We start from the raw sequence: 22109 nt of genomic DNA on the forward strand, positions 1-22109 counted from the left end.
CTTTTATTTTTTAAATATGGTTTTATTGATTTTTTACAGAGAGGAAGGGAGAGAGAGAGTTAGAAACATCAATGAGAGAGAAACATCAATCAGCTGCCTCCTGCACACTCCCTACTGGAGATGTGCCCGCAACCAAGGTACATGCCCTTAACCGGAATCGAACCCGGGACCTTTCAGTCCGCAGGCCGACGCTTTATCCACTGAGCCAAACTGGTTATGGCAGGTATCATTTACTCTTAATTACAAAGGCAGCCCAGCTATTCTGTCAAGTTTCCTGCCTTAATTTTAATAATGAATTTATCTGGTTTGTGCAGCATTTGGAATTCTTAGAGCTGAAATTATTGTTAATTTTCATCACAGTGGTAGTCCCTAATGTAACAACTGAAGTAATCTGCTAAAGCAACAATTTTCAACCTCTTTCATCTCAGGGCACACATAAACTAATTAAAATTCAATGGCACACCAAAAAAAACACATTGTTTTTTGCTGATCTGACCAAAAATAGGTATAATTTTGATTTATTCATACCTGATGGCTATTGCTGTGCTGGCTGTTATCATTTCTTATTTGACAATCTAAGGGAAAAGAGGTGAGTATCCCTGGCTAAATAGTCAGGTATTGCATGTTTTAAAAATTCTTGTGGCACACCAGTTGAAAATCGCTGTACTAAAGGATTGTATTTTTTAAAAATATTTTTATTGATTTCAGAGAGGACGGGAAAGGGAGAGAGAGGTAGAAACATCAGTGATGAGAGAGAATCATTGATAGGCTGCCTCCTGTACACCCCACACTGGGGATCCAGCCTTGCAACCCAGGCATGCACCCTGACCAGGAATCCAACCGTGACTTCCTGGTTCATAGGTCGACCCTTAACCACTGCGCCATGCTGGCTGGGCTAAAGGATTGTATTTTTATTCTCTTCAAAATTCTACCTTATCTTTGTGACTTAAAGCAGAGAAAAGAATTACAGATTGATGATTGAAATATACAAAGTGCCTGTTGGTTTATTGTATTTTATTTAAATGATACATATTTTTAAAGGTATTTAAAACATACATTTCAGTATGTAATGAAGATAAGTTAGGTTATTAAAGTTTTTTTTAAGAAATTTACCTTAATATTACCATTGTTATCACGTTGAGTGGAAAGGAATTATTCATTTCTTTTATTTGGGTAGGACCTTTAGGCAGAAATTGGGAATTTTGTTGTTCGGTTTCCCTTAGGGCCGTGGTCGGCAAACTGTGGCTCACGAGCCTCGTGCGGCTCTTTGGCCCCTTGAGTGTGGTTCTTCCACAAAATACCACGTGCGGGCGGACGTACAGTGCGATTGAAACTTCGTGGCCCATGCGCAGAAGTCGGTTTTCAGTCTGAGCGAGTCTATTTTGAAGAAGTACTGTTGATATTTGGCTCTGTTGACTAATGAGTTTGCCGACCACTGTCTTAGGGAATTGACATCAGTTTTAATCCAATTCACTTTATAAAGACTTTTCAAAATGACATTTTTTTATTTGGGATTTTAGTCTATTTTAGACATTTTCTGCTTTGGATGTTTAAACCACAGGGATAAGTAATGATTTCAGCAACCTAAATATGGTTTATTTGGTGTATATTTCTTAATGATTATAGTGGAGCAAGTTTTAAAAGTTGAATTAAACTTTAATTGGGAGTTACAGTTAATTTTTAAAATACTTTTAAAACCTTTTTAAAGTTTAAAGTGGATAAAAGTATACTTGCTCTAAAGAATGGGCTTGTTCATTGTTTAATTGTTTGTTTTCTTTCCAGAGAATGAAGCTGGTCACTATATTTCCCCCTTTCATGATATTCCTCTGAAGGTGGAATCTAAAGAGGTATTGTTTTAACTTGTTTTGGGGAAGAAAATACATACTTCTAGTATCACCATAAAATGCTTTTTGAAAGCATCTAGGAAGGAAAGAATGTGGTCACAAGTCAGGAAGGATATGAGTTACCACCACCTGGATGGTAGCCTTCTTCCTGAATTAGAATTTGTATGAGAATAGGATTCTGTCTGGAAGACTTAGGGAGAAAGAAATGGTAGTGGGCACTAAAGCATAGAATCTGGTAGTAAATAAAGACTTAAGGTTAAGAATTTAAGAGGTTAACAACAGGCTTATTTTTAATAATAATAATAAAATAATTAACGTTTGTGGATTTTTTTTCTATTTGCTGGCCACCATGTGAACATATGCCATTTTATTTAATCCTTATGCGTTACTTTTATCTCCAAGGACATGGAAGCTGAAGGCATTTCACTGACTTATCTAAGATCAAACAGCTGGTTAAGTTCGCCTGCATTATCTCAATAGGCAAGGATTACTATTACTCTTATGTTGTTACTGATGACTGATCATAGCCTTGCCCATGATCAGAAATCTAGTCTGTTGTGGAGGTGGGGTTTTGAACTAGCAATTCTGATCATAAAGCTCATGGTCTTGAACCACTCTACGAAGCAGATGCTGGAAAGATAAAGTTGGAAGATGGTAATCTTTGACTAGCTCTTCTCCTGGAACCTAAAGTTACTTGACAGATATGAGCAAGGAAAGAATGTAAGTCAAGTAGGCGTGGGAGACCTGCTGCTGAAGGCGGCGCTGAGAGCTGAGAATGGCTCAGAATCATGGGAGCATTTGCCTAGCTAGCAAGATGGCATAACTGGTAGCGAATGTTAGTTACCCTCACTGAGTTGGAAATTCTTTCCTTAAAATGCCAGTAGTTAATTGGTTTATTTCATTACCAAATGTAGTGAGGGGCACAGTTCTTAAGTAAATAAGCAGGACTGCATTCCAGGCCCAGGTCATATGGGGCTGGTTGATGGGGTTGGGCTTTTTAGATCAGTGTAGGGCAGAGGCCAGTGAAGTGGGTAGCTGCTTCCAATGCAAGAGTGGTTTGACTGTCTTGGTGTTACCTTGGAGGCCGAATATAAGGCATCATACTAAGGTTATGGAAGGCTGAAGTAGGATTTGTGCTGCCTTTTAGCCCTTCAGAGGACTGGACTGTCAATAATGATGGCAATAAGGAGAATAGCAGTGAACATTTATTGGGTGCTCATTGTGCTTTGCAGAGCATTGTGCTCAGTGCTTGCTTTGCATTATCTCGGTAGGCGAGGGCTACTATTACCCTTATGTTGTTAATGAGGGTAAGTGCCTTGCCCATGGTCAGAAATCTAGTCTGTTGTGGAGGTGGGATTTGCACTTCGGCGCCCTAACCCATAACTTGTACTCTTAACTGCTCTTGTGCAGTCCTTTCAGCTCATTACTTCTAAGAAGTGTTCAGCTACAGAACAAAGGGTCATATAATCGGAGAGAGAAAGAAACCGAAGAGAGAGCAGAAAGAATGTCATTTTACTGTGTGTATCCCTATAAGTGTAAGGGTGTGTGTGTGTGTGTGTCCATCCATATGTTTTGTTCTGTTTGGGACAGTGAACTATCCAACCTAAATGTCTTGTGTTTCCCATCACCTCTCCTTCCTTTTGGCCACAAGTGCATGTGTTCACTTATTCATTTGTTCATTAATTTAATCCAGCGATTTCCAACCTTTTTCATTTTATGGCACATACAGACTCATTAAAATTCTGTGGCACACCAAAAAATATATTTTGTCTATCTGAAAAAAAGGTGTAATTTTGATTGATTTACAATAATAATAATAATAATAATAATAATAATAATTTCCTACATTTTTTGCTCCAAAGTGACTTTTTAAAAAATCAGGTGCCTATACTTGTATAGAGGGGTTTCTGGTACCAAGAACTAACCAATCAAATGCAACCTTATTATGTGATATGACCAATAAGATACAGCTCTATTATATATCACATAATATATATGATATATATATATGTTATATATATGTATGTATATATAATATATACATATACATATGCATATATATATATATATATATAATATATAATATATATAATAGATTCAACACAGGGCATTCACACCGGATGGTGTTGTGTTGGCTGTTGTCATTTTTTTAAATTTGACAATCTAAGGGAAAAGAAGTCAGTGCCCTTGATTAAATAGTCAAGTATTGCATGTTTTAAAAATTCTTGCGGCACACAGGTTTAAAATTGCTGTTTTAATCATTGAATAATCATTGCATAAGCCAGCCAGCATTCCAGGCACTAGGAATGCAGTGGTGAATAAGATAGTTATAGCTCCTACTCAGTTGGAGAAGACAGACAACCAGAAAACAAACGTGTCAGTCAGATAGTGTTAAGTGCTGTTAAACTAGGAAGGGTAATGAAAGAAGGAGTGACTGGTAGGATGCTGCTTACTGTACCATGACAACATCTGTGTAGCTAACAAAAATAATAACAACATTGGGAAACATGTGGTAGGTACGGTAGAGGTATGGAAGAAAGAGTGGACTAGAAATTAGCAGGCATAATATTCTGCCTAAGGAGGGTGGGTTTTGGGGAATATGAAAATTAGGATAGGGCAGGGCAAAATGTAACAAGATATGCTAGTGAATTCTGGGCTTGTGGAGATTGGTACGCACAGTGGTTGAATAAATAGGCTTTCCCCGCTCTCGGCTGTAATGATTAGTTAGAACTGTTGCACCTTGTACTTTGGGATGTGGTATTTTAGGAATAGTAATAACGTTTCAGAGCAAACTTGGACTAATCATTTTTCTGTTTGTTTTGTTTCATTCATTCCTCATTTTGGTGTAAAAGTTACATATAATGTGTGTGAGCATTTCTGAATGGCAGTTTTTCTTCCCAACCCAGCATATACTCTGTTTTAATTTAAAAGTGCATGGTGGTGGCACAGTAATCGCACCTTGGTGGGATTTCCAGGCAGGAGGTGCAGTCGAGTTCTTTCATGGCTTGTTAGCCATGTTCCCTAGAGTTTCATTTCAATAATGAAATGACTGTTTTAAGTGCAATCACTGGAAACTGCCAGTCTTTCCTTAAAGACTGAATGGAGCCTTTGCTTATTTTATAAAATCTAGGAGAATGTACATGAAAGAAATTTAACTTTTCTGATGATTCATTTTATGAAACACTTTGATGCCCCATGCACTTGGGGGTGCAAATACTAAGCCTTTGGTGGGTTCTCTGTTTCATCAGGTTTCTGCACAGCATCTAGTGGGACGTTTATGCAACAGGCATATTTTCATGGCTTTGCAGTGCAGCTGTATTTTCATGACATGTTACAATCATATATACCATCTTTTCTTTTCTAGGAAAATGGCATTCCTACAAAGAGAGCACGGAATGATGAATCTGAGGTATACCTAAAGGTGTCTGTTTTTGTGAATCATTGATATTGTCTGTTAAAGACCTTGATGACAGTTTGCATTTGTAAAGTGCTTCTGAATTTTCCCCTGAAAGACTTTCGTGTGCAATCTGATGTTTTTCTTCTTCTGGTATCACTTTAAGACACAGTGATGCTATTACCATTTCACTTTTTTTTTCTTGTAGTAAAATATACGTAACAAAATTTACCATTTTATTAATTGTACACTTTTTTACATGTATCTTAAAGTATTCAGTCATCATCTTTTTATTGCAAGGGATAATATGTTTTGACAGCTATTTTAGAATCCAGAAACAAGTCTTTTGGAGGTAAAGAAAAAGATAGTTTTACCAACTGATATGCTAAAATTTCTTGACTTAGGACCAGAACATTTGATTGATGTCTGTCATCCCATCTCTTGCTATTAGTCAATGCCTTTTTATCTCGCTGATACCAGATGGCTTTTCTGCCACCTTCCTCTGCTTTCCTTTTCCTTCCTAACCTTATTTTCATCCATTCTCTTCTCTAAGCGAAACTTAGGACCCCAGCCTTTGCATCTGCTTCCAAACATAGCTATGAGGGCTGTTTAATTTGTACACCTTTGTCTGTCATCAATCTTGTACTTTCCTAACCTGGAAAATGGTAAATGGTCCTTAAGCCATCTACAATGGAACCATGTAGGGCACTTCTTAAAATTTTAGATTCCTGGTCCCATTCCCATCAGAATCTCTGCTTGATGGGAACTGGTTAGTCTGCATGTTTAAACTAGTGTTCCAGGGTATCCTGTACACCCTGAAGTTTGGGAACCACTGCCCTACATGCTGGGTAAAAAGTCATTAAGGGCCTCAGACTTTATAGGTTCCTAGAGACTTTAGGTGTGTTAACCTGGAAACAGTTGTTTCAGTGGAAAAAAATGAATTCTTTTGAGTTCATACAGCTGACTTAAAATTTCATATTTAGAACATGGTTTCTATCAGAGACTGCATGACTTGAACTTTTTATTTTTAAAAATTCTCTTCCATTTCCCTCATCCACCACCCCTGGCAACCACTTTTCTATGCTCTGTTTCTATGAGCTTGACCCTTTTGAAGATTCCACACGTAAGTGATGCCATGCAGAATTTGCCTTTCTCTGGCTTATCCAGAAACTTAATGCCCTGAAGGTCCATCCATGATATGGTAAATGGCAGGATTCCTTTCTCCTGGTTGAGTAGTATTCCATTGTGCATATGTACCATATCTTCTTTATCCATTCATCTATTGGTGTACACTTAACATTGTTTCTGTGTCTTGCCTATTGTGAATAATGCTGCAGTGAGCATGGGAATGCAGACAGCTCTTTAATATCCTGTTGTTTTTTCCCCCTTTGTATATATACCCAGAGGTGGAATTGCTGGATAATGTAGTTCTGTTCTTAATTTTTTGAGGCACCTCCATACTGTTTTCCATAGCAGCTATACCAATTTACATTCCCATCAACAGTGCATAAGGGTTCCCTTTTCTCTACATCCTCACCAGTACTTGATATTTCTTGTCTTTTTTATAATGGCCATTCTAAAAGGAGCAAAGTGATATCTCATTGTGGTTTTGATTTGCATTTCTGTGATGACTAGAGATGTAGAACACCTTTTCATGTACCTGCTGGCCATCTATCTGTATGTCTACTTTAGAAAACTGTCTATTGTTCAGTTCTTCTGGCCATTTTTAATCGGGATTTTTAGCTGCTGCTTTTTTTTTTTGCTTTTTTGCTTTTTTGCTATTGTATGAGTTTATGTATTTTGGTTATTAGCCCCTTTTCAGATTTATGACTTGCAAATATCTTTGCCCATTCCCTAGGTTTTTATTTCTTATTTTATTTTGTTGATGGTTTCTTTTGCTATACAGAAATTTTTGTTTGTTCTTTTAATCCTCACACTCAAGGTTATGTTTTTATAGCTTTTAGAAAAAAAGGAAGGGGGGAGAGAGAGAGAGAGAGAGAGATTGATAGATTGATTGAGATTTATCAGTTGCCCCCGAACCTGCAACCTAGGTATATTCTCCAACTAGGTATCGAACCCAAAACCTTTTTGGTGTAAGGGATGATGTTCCAACCAACTGACCACGGGGCCAGGGCAGCTATGCGGAAATTTTCTAGTTTGATGTAGTCTCATTGTTTATTTTTGCTTTTGTTGCCTTTGTTTTTAGTGTGAAATCCAAAGACTATTTGATATTTTAAGTTAGTAAAAGGAAAAAGGGTGATTTCTTCCCTTATACATATAAAATTTACTGACTGCTTTTTCATGTTATTAGTTTTCTTTCTGATTTCTACAATTAACATAGGAGGGAAATGGAGAGTTAGAAAAGAACTGAGGGGAAGGTAAATGTCTCTGGTTCATACTCAACTTTCTGATTTAAAATGTGCCCTCCTGTATCGTTGTGGTTGTCTGATAAATTTCAGCAGACCATTGTGGCTTTATAATTAACACTATTGTTAGGATAACCAGAGTAACATGGGCTTTAAAAAATTATAGGTCATACACATTTTAGCTGGAGAGAAGAAAAGAGGACTGGTAATACGCTCTTAGTGAACAGGAACAAATGGTGAGGGGAGTGTGGTTTGCAGGCTGAAAATTCAAACCTCATCTATTGTTTGTTTAGCCTAATTCAAGTCTCTGTGAGTGGTTTTGGTAGATATCATTGTGTAAAACAATTGTCACCAGCTCAGTCTTCTCTGCCACCTCTGAGTACGCATCTGCATGCGCCTGTTCTCTTAGAGCCAGGCTTTCAGGGATGAATAAATTATGTGAACATCTGCCATTTATTTTTTACAGCTACTTCAGACATATTTAAACAGGTGCTGGGTACCTCATGAAAGAGCATGCGAAATAAAACCTAACACTGGGACTGTGTACCAGGTTGCTAGGATAGGTCTGAGACATGCTCCCAAGGAGCAGTTGTTGAGAATTCATTCTCGGCTTTATTCTTTAGCTCACTAAGAGTACATGGCTTTGTCATTGGTAAACTTTAGCCTTATCTAGAAAAACATAAAAGCCATCAGTACTTTGTGGTTCAATTTATACCTATATTTAATTGTGTAAATGACATTGTTTGAATTAATACCATTTATGTTTCACTAAGAAAGCCCCAGATATTGTTTATCAGCTCTTTAAACCAGAGGTTCTCAACTCTGCTGCATATTAAAATTGCTTGGACAGCTTTAAAAAATAGGCAGTACCCTGGCCGTTCCCCCTGCCTCCTCTCAAAAAAAGAAAAAAAAGATAATTGAGAGGAGGGGCTCTTTTCTAATTGGCTAAAGTTCTCCAGATGATTTTCCTGTTTGGCATGATTGGGAATAGATCTGTTTAATCACTGTTTCTTAAATGATCTGTTGAATGACTAGATTTTTGTTGTTGTTATTTCTGGTCTGTTATTAACTGACTAGAGGCCCGGTGCATTTAAATTTGTGCACTTGGGGAGGGGTCCCTCAGCTTGGTCTGCACTTTCTCGCAGTCCAGGACCCCTCAGGGGATGTCCACCTGCTGCTGTAGAGGCGGGAGAGGCTTCTGCCACCGCCACTGTGCTCGCAGCCATCAGCCCGCTGCATTGAGCGTCTGTCCCCTGGTGGTCAGTGTGTGTAGGGTGAATTTGCATATTATCCTTTTATTATATAGGATACATTAAAAAATGCCATCAAAGTGAATTATTAGGAAAGTATAATTCAGGTTTCAAATTGATATTTTTTAGGTTCAGTAGACATAAAAATTGCTATAAATGATTCTAAATGAATTAATAACAATCAGCTTGCAGATTAGTCCTGGTCCATGACCACACTTGGGGTAGCACTGATTTAAACCATTGCTTTGCTGGGATAAGTTATTAGTATTGATATCAAAATGGCATGAACCTTAAGACTTCCTCTTTGTAACTCTAAAACTGTGGACAATTATACCCTTATGTTCCTAGTTACTGTAGGAAATAGTTTTTACTCACCATTGACCCAGGGTCTCCTTTGTTTTAAGCACTCTGCAAAGTTCAAAAATGGTAAGAAATAATGGTCCTTTTGTAAGTTTAGGAAACCAAAGATCATGAGACAGAAAAGTGTTTCTCTTTGTAAGCTTTATAACTACCTGCCGATGTCCTTAATTTTACACAATGATCATAATTTGAGTTTAAATATTGTTTTATAATTTTCAAAATATTTTACTTTATAATTTTCTGTGTATTTTCATTTAAATTATATGATTGATCTTCATACCAACCTTGTGTAGTGAGTAGGACAATGATTATCACACGTACTTTACAGATTGGAAAAGTGAGACATTCAGCTTACATGGTGGACCTCGTCTCTATTTTAGTTTGAAAATAAAAATTAAAATAAGTTTCCTGACTTCATTATGGTTCTGTCACTATACTGCTAAGGTATCTTCAGAAATGTGCTAGGGTCCAGCCCCAGCAGGTCCAGGGGACCCCAAAGGTGTGGACGGAGTCGGCGAAGAAGGAATGGCATGGAAACAGCGTTCAGTTGATCAGCTGCCTAGCCAGGATCTCTAGCCAAGTTCTGGTCAGGATCTCCAGCGAAGTTCTGGTTAGGATCTCCAGCCAGGTTCTGTGTCCATGTTCTCTTGCTAGGTTCTCCAGCCAGGTTCTCCAGGTTCTCCAGCCAGGTTCTGTAGCCATGTTTCCTCGCTAGGTTCTCCAGCCAGGTTCTGTCCAGGTTCTCCAGCCAGGTTCAGTCACCAGGTTCTAGTCAGGTTCTCTTGCCATGTTCTATCCAGGTTCTGTAGCCAGATTCTGTCTCTAGGTTCTTCAGCCAGGTTCTCTCGCTAGGTTCTGTCTCTAGGTTCTGTCTCCAGTTTCTGTCCAGGATCTTTTGCCATGTTCTCTCCAGCGAAGTTCTTCTGTCTCTAGGTTCTGTGTAGGTTCTGTGTCTAGTTTCTGTCCCTGTTGTCTTGTTACATCTGTATTTATACCAGTTGATTCCAATCCTATCAATCTCTATTCCAAAGGTTAGGGCGTTTCTTATCTCCATTCCAGGGAGTAAAGATTATGTAGCTTAAGCATGATTGTTCTTAGTTAAAGTGATTAATTACCCGCCTGGCACTTAGTTAAGGGGTTTTATTTCCTCCCTAACTTCAGGGGAAAATCCCTACCTGGGGAAACAACCTTTCTCAAAGAGGTGACCTTGGTTAAAACACATAGTGCCAAGAAGGTGAGCAAACATATTAAGAACAGTATGCCATATATGCCAGGTCCCTTGAAACAGGAAGGATGGACCGGCTCCCGGCAGAAATGTAGCAACTCCTAAATTGTGTAATAGTAGTCAAGTGACATGATGGCTTAAATTCTGCTGTGTTTTAGACAACTTCTCTAATTGTTTAGAGGAAATTTAAGACGTAGGCAGACATGATGCAGACTCTAAACATTTGTGTGTGTGTGGGGGGGGGTAGGGGGTGGGGGGGAACTAAAACATTCTCCTACAGGAGATAAGTGAAAAAATAAAGGATAGGTTAAAAAACTAAATTTTCTTTTTTTTTTTTTAACTGCAGAATTTGTTTAATATGGTTGTTGAAGTACCTCGGTGGACAAATGCTAAAATGGAGGTATGGATATAGTCTATTACTTTCAAATGGTTAGTTATTTAAGCCTTCTTCTGCGACTTTGGATTTGATGGCAGGTATGATTTCAAGTATTTAAATTAAGGATTGTTATGCACATGTATAATTTTCAGAATTTTTATTTGGAGAATTGTCAGTAATTTTACTAGGTCCTGGTAGTATTTTTTTTTTTTTTGCTAATATTTTGTTGTCAATCCTCACCTGAGGATATTTTTTCCATTGGTTTTTAGAGAATGGAAGGGAAGGAGGGAGGGAGAGAGAGCAAAACATCAATGTGAGAGAGACACATCGATGGGTTGCCTCATGCACAAACCCTGACCGGGGCTGGGTATCAAACCTGGAACACAGGTATGTGCCCTTGACTGAGGTGCAAGGGCTGACACTCTAATCACTGAACCATGCTGGTCAGGGCTTAGCTAATCCTATATAATATAAGGCTAATATGCAAGTCAACCAAATGGTGGAACAACCAGTTGCTATGACGTGCACTGACCACCAGGGGGAAGACACTCAACGCAAGAGCTGCCCCCTGGTGGTCAGTGTGCTCCCACAGGGGGAGTGCCACTCAGCTAGAAGCCAGGCTTATGGCTAGCAAGAGCAGCAGTGGTGGTGGGAGCCTCTCTGGCCTCCACAGCAGTGCTAAGGATGTCTGACTGCCAGCTTAGGTCTGCTCCCTGTGGGGTGCAGGCCTAAGCTGTCAGTCAGACATCCCCTGAGGGCTCCTGGACTGTGAGAGGGTGCAGGCCGGGCTGAGGGACCCCGCCCCTCCCACCACCCTGAGTGCATGAATTTTCATGCACCAGGCCTCTAGTATTTTAATAGAAAAAGGTTGGTCTTGTTTCAACTATACTGTTTCATCATTCTGGCTACTCTCTACTTGAGGATATAGGATCAAGACTCTGTGAGATTCTACCTAATTTAAGCAGTGTTTATTTATTCAAACATGGCTTCAGTTATTATTGTTTACTTTATAAGATAGGTTTTTGTGAGTGTGTGTGTGTGTGTGTGTGTGTGTGTGTGTGTGTGTGTGTTGCGTGGCAATTTGGATATGTGTTGATAGAAAGGTAACTTGGAAATGAAATCACTTCATGAAAACCTGTGAGTTAACTTTATTATAAGATTGAGAGAGAACCAAGATGGCGGCATAGGTTAACGCCGGAGTTTGCTGCTTTGAACAACTACTTCAAAAGTGAAACCAAAAAACGGAAGGGACATCACCCAGAACCACAGGAACGCTGGCTGAGTGGAAGTCCTACAACTAGGAGGAAAGAGAAACGCATACGGACACTCAGAGGAGGCGCAGTGCTGAAGTCAAATTCTGAGGTGTGGAGTGCGCAGAGCGGGCTGGCGGCGGAGGGCGCGGTTGGCGTTTTCAATCGGGAGGGAGTCGCAGACTCTGAGCTCCAGATCCGGGCGAGTCTTTAGGGTCCCAGACTCAAACGGGAGAAGCGGGACTGTCTGGCTTCGGTCAGAGCGAGTGCAGCTTTCTCTCTGAGCTTTGCAGCGGGTGCTGGGACTCAGAGAGGCAGAGCCCCTGGGGACAGGACTGAGAGCCGCCATAACTGCTCTCTTTGGCCCACCCTGTTGATCCTGTGCGACCCGCCCCGCCCAAGCCCTGCACACAGGCATTTGCCGGATAGCCTCAGGCAAACGCCAGATTAGCACCTCCCTAGAGGACAGAAGTTCTCTCACTGCTGACACAGCTGATTCTCATAGCCACTTGGCCTGGAGGTCAAACCCTCCCTGGAATTAGCTACAACAATCAAGATTTAACTATAAGACTGAGAACAAAGACCACTAGGGGGTGCACCAAGGAAGCATAACAAAATGCGGAGACAAAGAAACAGGACAAAATTGTCAATGGAAGATATAGAGTTCAGAACCACACTTTTAAGGTCTCTCAAGAACTGTTTAGAAGCCGCCGATAAACTTAATGAGATCTACAAGAAAACTAATAAGACCCTCGATCTTATATTGGGGAACCAACTAGAAATTAAGCATACACGGACTGAAATAACGAATATTATACAGACTCCCGACAGCAGACCAGAGGAGCGCAAGAATCAAGTCAATGATTTGAAATGCGAGGAAGCAAAAAACACCCAACCGGAAAAGCAAAATGAAAAAAGAATCCAAAAATGCGAGGATAGTGTAAGGAGCCTCTGGGACAGCTTCAAGCGTACCAACATCAGAATTATAGGGGTGCCAGAAGATGAGAGAGAGCAAGATATTGAAAACCTATTTGAAGAAATAATGACAGAAAACTTCCCCCACCTGGTGAAAGAAATGGACTTACAGGTCCAAGAAGCGCGGAGAACCCCAAACAAAAGGAATCCAAAGAGGACCACACTAAGACACATCATAATTAAAATGCCAAGAGCAAAAGATAAAGAGAGAATCTTAAAAACAGCAAGAGAAAGAAACTCAGTTACCTACAAGGGAATACCCATACGACTGTCAGCTGATTTCTCAACAGAAACTTTGCAGGCCAGAAGGGAGTGGCAAGAAATATTCAAAGTGATGAATACCAAGAACCTACAACCAAGATTACTTTATCCAGCAAAGCTATCATTCAGAACAGAAGGTCAGATCAAGAGCTTCACAGATAAGGAAAAGCTAAAGGAGTTCATCACCACCAAACCAGGATTATATGAAATGCTGAAAGGTATCCTTTAAGAAGGGGAAGAGGAAGAAAAAGGTAAAGATACAAATTATGAACAACAAATATGCATCTATCAACAAGTGAATCTAAGAATCAAGTGAATAAATAATCTGATGAACAGAATGAACTGTAGATTATAATAGAATCAGGGACATAGAAAGGGAATGGACTGACTATTCCTGGGGGGGAAAGGGGTGTGGGAGATGCGGGAAGAGACTGGACAAAAATCGTGCACCTATGGATGAGGACAGTGGGTGGGGAGTGAGGGCGGAGGGTGGGGCGGGAACTGGGAGGAGGGGAGTTATGGGGGGGAAAAAAAAGAGGAACAAATGTAATAATCTGAACAATAAAGATTTAATTAAAAAAAAGAAAAGAAAAAAAAAAAAAAAAAGATTGATGGTAATGAGCTTGAGATCAGTAACAAAAAGCAAGTTGATTAATTTTTATCCTCTTACTATTTCAATCATTTGTGTTAGATATAATGAGTGCCTAAATAATAGAGTGCCTAAGTATATAATCTGCTATTTCCTTTCCAGATGGTTTTTCTTACACAGTACTCTAAATTAGAAATAAGAGCTAGCTTAATTTATTTTAAAGTATCTTTGATCAGTAAATTGGAATATGAGTATTTAGTCTTATAGCAGATCTTAAAAATACTATTTAAAGATAGGACTAATCATTTCTCATCCTCCTACCCCCTTTTGTTCATGATCTGCTTAGATTGCCACACAGGAGCCATTGAATCCCATTAAACAAGACGTAAAGGATGGCAAGCTACGTTATGTGGCGAATATTTTTCCTCATAAGGGTTATATATGGAATTATGGTGCCCTCCCTCAGGTAACATTTTTGTTATAATGGTAAAACTTTTCTGTCTTCTGAAAAAATTACCTTGTAAATCCTGTGAACTACTTGAATTTAAATTGATTCTGAGGACATGTCAGTTTGAGAGATTTGTAAATTTAAAATTTTTTAATGTTGAGTTTTATTGTATCAATAAATTTTTTTCAAACTTTAGTCTGTACTGTAGCTCTTGGAGTTAGGCTTATAAAACACTCACATTTGGCATTTTGAACACTTTTTTTTTCTGGGCTTGGCTATTAAGATTCAGTGAAAAATGTTTTTCTGCTTTATCTGTCGTCATTTTTTTGAATATGACAAACAATGCATTTATATATTCACATGGTAGCATGAATTTCATTTTTTAAACTTTAACAGATGAATTTTTTTTTTTTTTTTAATATATTTTATTGATTTTTTACAGAGAGGAAGGGAGAGAGATAGAGAGTTAGAAACATCGATGAGAGAGAAACATCAATCAGCTGCCTCCTGCACATCTCCCACTGGGGATATGCCCGCAACCCAGGTACATGCCCTTGACCGGAATCGAACCTGGGACCTTTCAGTCCGCAGGCCGACGCTCTATCCACTGAGCCAAACCAGTTTCGGCAACAGATGAATTTTTAAGGAATTAACTTTTTTCCGAACTTATGGTGAATTGAGTTAGATGACTTAATTATTCATTATTATGAATTTCTAACTGTTCAGTGGAAACCGGTAAAAGCAAGGGCTAAAAAATGGTAAAATAGCATTCCTGTTAGAGAATGACACTTTGTTTTTCATTCTTTCTTATTCTTTTTGTTTTCTTCTTCTGTTTCTCACTTCTAGGAAGTGGTGACTTTTCTAGATGATTTGGTGAATAAAATTCAGAATATGCAAAATCAAAAGGCTGAGTTTTGGTGACATAGAGAGGCATCTGCCTTTATGTTTATAAAAGCCATTAGACCATTCATCTATCTGGATGTTCATTTTGTATTTTCATTTTTTTAATTAATTTTAATATTTTGCATGAAGTTCCAAAATGCTTTTGGGGAAGTTTCTGAGGAAAGGAGTCTTACTTTATCCAACTCAGAAACACAGCTGCCTGTATAGAATAAACATTCACAGGAAAAGAAAAGAGAAAATAGTTTTCTAAGGAGTCAGGCTGCCTTTGATGCAGTTAGACCACCCACGTGGAAAGGTTCTTTGTTAAATAGGCACTTTTAAAACGACCTGCTCAGAATGAGAATGTCTGTTGAAACCATGAAGATAGCTTTTGTGCACACCAGGTGCCTAAATAGACATTTTGTTTGACCTGGTGAAAAGATAAAAAATAAATAAATAAATAAAATAATTGTTAAGCTTAGGGCATACTTTCTGCATAATAAGTGACCAAAGAATATGGGTTTTGGGGTCAGATTGCCATTTATTAGTAATGTAGCCTTAGGCAAGTATTGTCTTTCTTTGCTCACTTTCTTCATCTATAAATTAGAGATGATAAAGTACTGCAAGTGGTTGTGTTGGGGTTTAATGAGTTATTGCAGATTCATCTTAGAATAGTGCCTAATGGGTAGTAATCACATTATTATTACTACTGTTATCTTTATTATTATATGGTCTTTCTTCTAAAGGGATTTATAGTCTCATGGGGGTGATTGACAGCTAAACCAGTAGTTACAGTGGAGCATAGTAGGTGCTACAAATTATTTCTAAGCTTTTGTAGTTTACCTAAGGCCTGATGAATTTTTGTGCTTCTCTGCATGTGTTTGAAGTCTCGAGATGCTCTTATTTGCTTTATATTAGTCTGTTAGGTACAGTGATTCCTATTTATGTACAACAGAATTGGGCTGCAGCAGTCTCTGAATGCCCCTGCCTTCACCGTTGCCTACCAACATTTCACACTCCACCAGCATCCAAATATAGCATTTTTAAAACATAAATTTGCTAATGTTTTATTTATATGAGAACCTTTTAATGGTTTCCTATTGTTCAAAGGATATACAAGAACATTCTTAACATGGCCCCCCAACCCTGCATAATTTGGCCCCTGCTTCTCCAGCCTCATTTTGCAACACTTGTCCTTCCTCACTTCCAGTCCTTTGCCATCTTCTTCAGTGTTCCTCATTTCTCTTGCCATTTCCACAGCAGGCCTTCACAGAACTTCTCCTTCATTCAGGACATAGTTTTTAGTGCCTGATGTTTGCCAGGCCATGTTCTAAGTATTAGAGGTAAAGTAGTGATAAAAATGACACAAATTCTCTGAGGCTTTTATCCTGGGCAGAGACAGACAAAAAAACTAATATTAAAATATATAATACATCAGATGGTGGTGTGTTGGAGAAAAATAAAAGTAGGAAATGGGGCTAGGGTGTGTTGGGATTGTTGCAGTTTAGGCAGGGAGAAGGCTCAGTGAGAAGGTGTTGTTTGAGTGAGGACCTAAGGGAGGTGAGGGAACAGGTAGTAAGGCTGTCTAGAGCTGTGGTCGGTAAACTGCGGCTTGCAGGCCACATGTGGCTCTTTGACCCCTTCAGTGTGGCTCTTCCACAAAATACCACGTGCGGGCGCACACACGCACATACAGTGCGATTGAAACTTCGTGGCCCATGCACAGAAGTCGGTATTTTGTGAAAGAGCCACACTAAAGGGGCCAAAGAGCCGCATGTGGTTCGTGAGCCGTGGTTTGCCGAGCCGCAGTTTGCCGGCCACTGGACTCTAGAAAATTCAGCAAGAAATGCAAGTATAAAGGCCCAGGGGGAAGTAGGCCTAATTTGTTAGAGAAACAGAAAGGAGGCCACTGTGGCTAGGATGGAAGTGAGCAAAAGGAAATAGACCTGTATTCTCTCTGCCCTTTTTTTTAAAATTACTGGTGCTTTTATTTTATATTCAGGTAGGATTGGTTAATAACATTATAAAAGTTTAGGTGTACAACTTTAAAATTTGATATTTGTATGCACTATTGTGTGGCCAAAAGTCTAGTTTCTATTTGTTACTATACATTTGACCCCCTATAACCATTTCACCCTCCCTCCACCCCTCTTCCCATCTGGTAACTACAAGGAGATACCACCTCACACCTGTTAGAATGGCTATAATCAAAAAAGGACTGATAACAAGTGCTGGAGAGGGAGGGTGTGGAGAAAAGGGAACTCTTGTACACTGTCGGTGCAGCCACTATGGAAATCACTATGGAGGTTCCTCAGAAAAATTGAGACTAGAACTACTCTATGATCCAGTCAGTCTTCTTCTGGGTAATTATCCCAAGAATATGAAAATACTAATTTGAAGAGATACATGCACTCCTATGTTTGTTGCAGCATTATTTACGGTAGCCAAGATATGGAAGCAATCTAAGTGTCCATTGAGGTATGAATGTATTAAAAAGTGGTATATATATATGTGCATGTGTGTGTGTGTGTGTGTGTGTGTGTGTATATACACACACACAATTGAAAAATACTTAGTCATAAAAAAATGAAATGTGGCAATTTGCAACAATATCTTGAAGGTACTATGCTAAGTGAAATACCTCAGAAAGAAAAGGATAAAAACTATGATTTCACTCATGTGAATTACAATACAAGAAATCCTATCTAATAATAGACAAAGATGGTAATTGACCATACCTTCGCTACGCCTCCCATTGGCTAATCAGCACAATATGCAAATTAGCCACCAACAAAGATGGCGGCTAATTTGCATACTACAGGCAGGACGGGACAGCCTGCGCCACCATCCAGGGCAAGCCAGCCCTGGAAGACCCAGAAGCCAGGCTGCCTCACTGCCCCGGACCCGATCTGGCCCCGGGCGCCGAGGCAGCCTGGCCCCGGGAGACCCAGAAGCAGGGCAACGTGAGCTCAGCATCTGGCTTGGCTGTGTGGAGGGAGGGAAGAGGAGGGGCCTCCGGCCGGAGTCCTCAGCAAGGGACCCTGGGCTTGCAGTGATGTGAGCCTAGTGTCCGGCCGAAGGAGGGGAGGGGAAGGGCCTCGGGCCAGAGTCCGCACCCTGGCCAGGTGGAGGGAGGGGAAAGGAGGGGCCTCGGGCTGGAGTCCGCAGTGAGGAACTCTGGGCTTGCAGCAACCAACATCTGTTCACCAGCCAGGCGGAGGAAAGGGAGGGCAGGGGTCTTGGGCTGGAGTCCGCAGGGAAGAAAGCTGGGCTCATGGAGTTTGCCTCCAGGGATGTTCAGGGTCCGTGCCCCCAGCTGAGTGGAGGGAGGGGAGAGGAGGGGCCTCAGGCTGGAATCTGCTGTGAGGAAAGCTCTCTGGGCTCACAGAGTCCGCCTCCAGGGATGCCCAGCGTCTGCGCCCCAGCTGGTGGAGGGAGGGAAGGGGAGGGGCCTTGGGCTGGAGTCTGCAGCAAGGAACGCTGGGCTTATAGCGACTGGAGCCCAGTGCTTGCACTCTGGCCGGGCGGAGGAAAGGGAGGGCAGGGGCTTTGGGCCAGAGTCCACGACGAGAACGTTGTGCTCACTGTGACGCAAGGCAGCGTCCACGCCGAAGGAAGGGAGGGGAGGGGCCTCGGGCCAGAGTCCCTGGTGAGGGATGCTCGCATCATTGCAGGCCCGGCTATGGGCTGTCTCCCCCCACCCCCCCACCCCCCGCACGAATTTCATGCATCGGGCCTCTAGTAAACAAGTAAATGAACAAACAAACCTAAAACAAACTGCCATTTTTAACCAGAGATTTTTGCTATCTTTTTAAACTCAAACTGATCTTGTAGTGTGCGTGTGTGTGTGTGTGTGTGTGTGTGTGTGTGTGTGTTAGTCTTCAGCAAAAGAATATACTACAGATTGCATAGAAGTTATTTACCAAAAACAACCCCCCCAAAATAAATTAATGTTTATAAAAAGTAGAAATTAGGTCAGTTGTTTATGGGAAAGGATAAATAGCTTCCTTGTACATATTAAGACAGAATGAGCCTGTTAATATGGAAGCCAGCTCCTGGTCCCATTTACATTTTTTTCTAAATATGTTTTTATTGATAGTAGAGAGAGAGAGAAACATCAATGTGAGAGAAACATCGATTGGTTGCCTCCTGTACATACCCTAACTGGGGATTGAACCTGCAACCTGGGCATGTGCCCTGATTGGGAATTAAACCGGTAACCTTTCAGTGCATGGAATGATGTTTAGTCAACTAAGCCACACTGGCCAGGACTCCATTTGCATTTTTGGTCTCATCTCCAACTTCCCCTCATCCTTCTCCTGCTCCATCAGTGCCACAGTGACCATCTCACAGTCCTCTGGTACATCAGGCATGCTCCTGCCTCAGGCCTGCACATTCACTCTTTCCTAGATGTGCACCTGGCCTGCCCCTGACATGATTGCTCAGGAGTCATCTTCTTCCTGATGTCTGCCCTGCACATCCTTTACAGCTTTAACTCTGCCTCCTGTACTCTCATTCCATCTTCCATACTTTCTTTCCCTTTTTCATAACACCTACCAACGTCTATGCTATGTAATTTAGTTATTTGTGTTTATTTTTAATTCTTCCAGCTAGAATGCAGACTTCATGAAGGATTCTATCTGTTTTTTTCACTGATGTCTCCCAACTGCCCAGCTTAGTGCTTGGAGTAGAGTAGGTAATCAATAAATATTTGTGGAATGAATAAATTAATGCATTGTGTCAGCTGCATTTGTTTCATAGATGTGTGTGAGTTTTTGCTATTCTCTTAGGATTTGTCTTGTAACAGCATGATTTTGTTCAAGCAGTTACCAAGCCAACCGTGCTTGCAAGAACATTTAAGCAGCAGAACACTGTGTAAGTAGCAGTCTCTCCACTTAGCCTGTGATTCATCAGAGTGCCATCATTATTTCAGACCGTCAGCTGTCTAGCTATTTCACCTAGTACCTTCTTCCACACTAGCAATAGTGCCTTCCTCAGACCTGAGTTTGGCCTGGACAAAAGTCATCTTTGTCTTCCCCCGATCTTTCTGAATGAATACTTAGAGGACCCATCTGGATGATGTTCAAGGACTAGAATCACTAAATTCAAGATTTCTTCCATCTTAATATATGATTGTTGTGTTTATTATTTTGACCTTTATTATAAATTTGGTTCCTTGACCCCAGGTGTCATGTAGTACCACTTAGTAGCTTTGTAACCTGGGACCAGCGACCACATTGCTCTAGGTCTATTTGTTCACCTCTGTCATCCTACCACCTACCCCACAAGGTGATTGAGAATTTTGAATAAGTTGGTCAAAGCCAAGTGCTTAGCTCGATAGTGAGTTCTCAGTCATGTTGTCTCGATGATGACACTGTTGCCTGCTGATGTTAGCTGCTAATAGTGACACTGCTGGCAGAGGCTCTGGCTCCCAGTTGAAGCTGGTAAAGAACAGGTCCCTGCTGAGGCCCTGCTTCCTTTGACTTGGTGACAAGAATCCTGCTTAATCAGGAAGGAGTTTTCAAGAAGCACCTACATGTACAGCTCTGTACAGGGCAGTGATGTTTTAAAGAGACCTAAGGACCAGAGCACGGTGATTGTATTGGCTAATATTCATAGATGGTTTTCAAACACAGAAAGGCAGGCCCAGTGCTGGCTCCTTGTCAGAGGAGCAGTGAGCGATGGCAGCAGCGGTTCGGGCAGTCAGTGGGAACACCCGCGCTGAAACTCTAAACGCGAACATGGATTCAGACACTGACAGAACTTGGAAGAAGGTTATATTTGGAAATACCACCCACTTTCAGATGTGATTATACAAACAAATGAAAGACCGGGGGGAGGAAATACTATAAATAGGCTTTAAGTATTATTGTGCTTGAGGATGTACTGGCATGTTGGCATCGAGCCTGTGTAATTTCTGAGAATTTTCCTTTGGACTGTGGCTGTCTATAAGACGTCATGACTGTGTGGAAAGGTTAAAGTACATTATAATGAGTATTAACCTATTTTTCTGCTTCTCTCCCCCCCCCCCCGCCCCCTTCTTTTAGACTTGGGAAGATCCCCACAGAAACGATAAGAGCACAGACTGCTGTGGAGATAATGATCCTATTGATGTCTGTGAAATAGGCTCAAAGGTTGGTTGTATAGACTGTTATTCTAATGGGGTCTGGTTTATTCATGCCATAAAATTTCAGTTCTCTTTGGAAGCCACCAGTTCTTCAGTTCTTCAAAGTTCTAGCCCTCGATCGCTCTGGTATCAGTACCTTTTTGTATCTTTACTTCCTTCTCTTAAACTGGGGATTGGTACACTATAGCCCAGTGGCGGGTCAAATCTAGCTCACCACCTGTTTTTATAAATTACACAACTACACCCCCTCATTTACGCATTGTCTGAGGAATGGTAGCAGAGACCACATAACCTGCAAAGTCTAAAGTATTTACTGCCTGAGCTTTTACAGAAACATTTTGCTAAGTCCTGTCCTCGGCTTCCTTGCCCATTATCCAGACAGGAAATTCAAAACCGAGGAAAGCCACGGGCTCTCTTTGTGTGTGTGCCTGCTTCCAGGTTGCCAAGTCCTAGGGAAGCAAGACCTACAGTGTCAAGGTTGCTGCTACCCATAGAATTCTGTGAGTCCTCGGTCAGATCTTTTTTCTATTTTCTACTGCACTTATTGCTAATAATTGTTATTTATATAGACATTCAACTCCTTGCACTTTGTTCTCATTCCCAGCACAGTGTCTTGTCTTTCATCTTGTCGAGCTCAGAGAAACCAACAATGAGAATTCCCTCACCTTTCCCCACTAGCCTGCCATACTACCTGTGCCTGCAAACATTGTTTCTCCCTTTTGTCTGGGACTGGGAGAGTTGCCTTTTCTTGTCCAAGTCCAG

The 22109-nt window shown here is 40.7% G+C and overlaps 1 protein-coding gene across 9 annotated transcripts in view; it reads left to right on the plus strand.

Annotated features, from left to right (window-relative positions):
• The window catches only part of PPA2 (inorganic pyrophosphatase 2), an 88317-nt gene that overhangs the window by 15464 nt on the left and 50744 nt on the right, over positions 1 to 22109 (plus strand). For 3 of the 9 annotated variants that reach the window (XM_036344192.1, XM_036344224.1, XM_036344259.1), the window contains exons 2-6: positions 1783 to 1847; positions 5209 to 5265; positions 10786 to 10839; positions 14237 to 14356; positions 21268 to 21354. In XM_036344192.1, the coding sequence (XP_036200085.1) occupies positions 1783 to 1847; positions 5209 to 5265; positions 10786 to 10839; positions 14237 to 14356; positions 21268 to 21354 (383 nt within the window). The remainder of the gene's footprint in view (positions 1 to 1782; positions 1848 to 5208; positions 5266 to 10785; positions 10840 to 14236; positions 14357 to 21267; positions 21355 to 22109) is intronic. The other 6 variants (XM_036344197.1, XM_036344245.1, XM_036344234.1 and 3 more) reach the window with 4 other exon arrangements.

Source organism: Myotis myotis, unplaced genomic scaffold, assembly GCF_014108235.1.
Source record: "Myotis myotis isolate mMyoMyo1 unplaced genomic scaffold, mMyoMyo1.p scaffold_m19_p_1, whole genome shotgun sequence".
Classification (NCBI taxonomy): Eukaryota; Metazoa; Chordata; class Mammalia; order Chiroptera; family Vespertilionidae; genus Myotis; species Myotis myotis.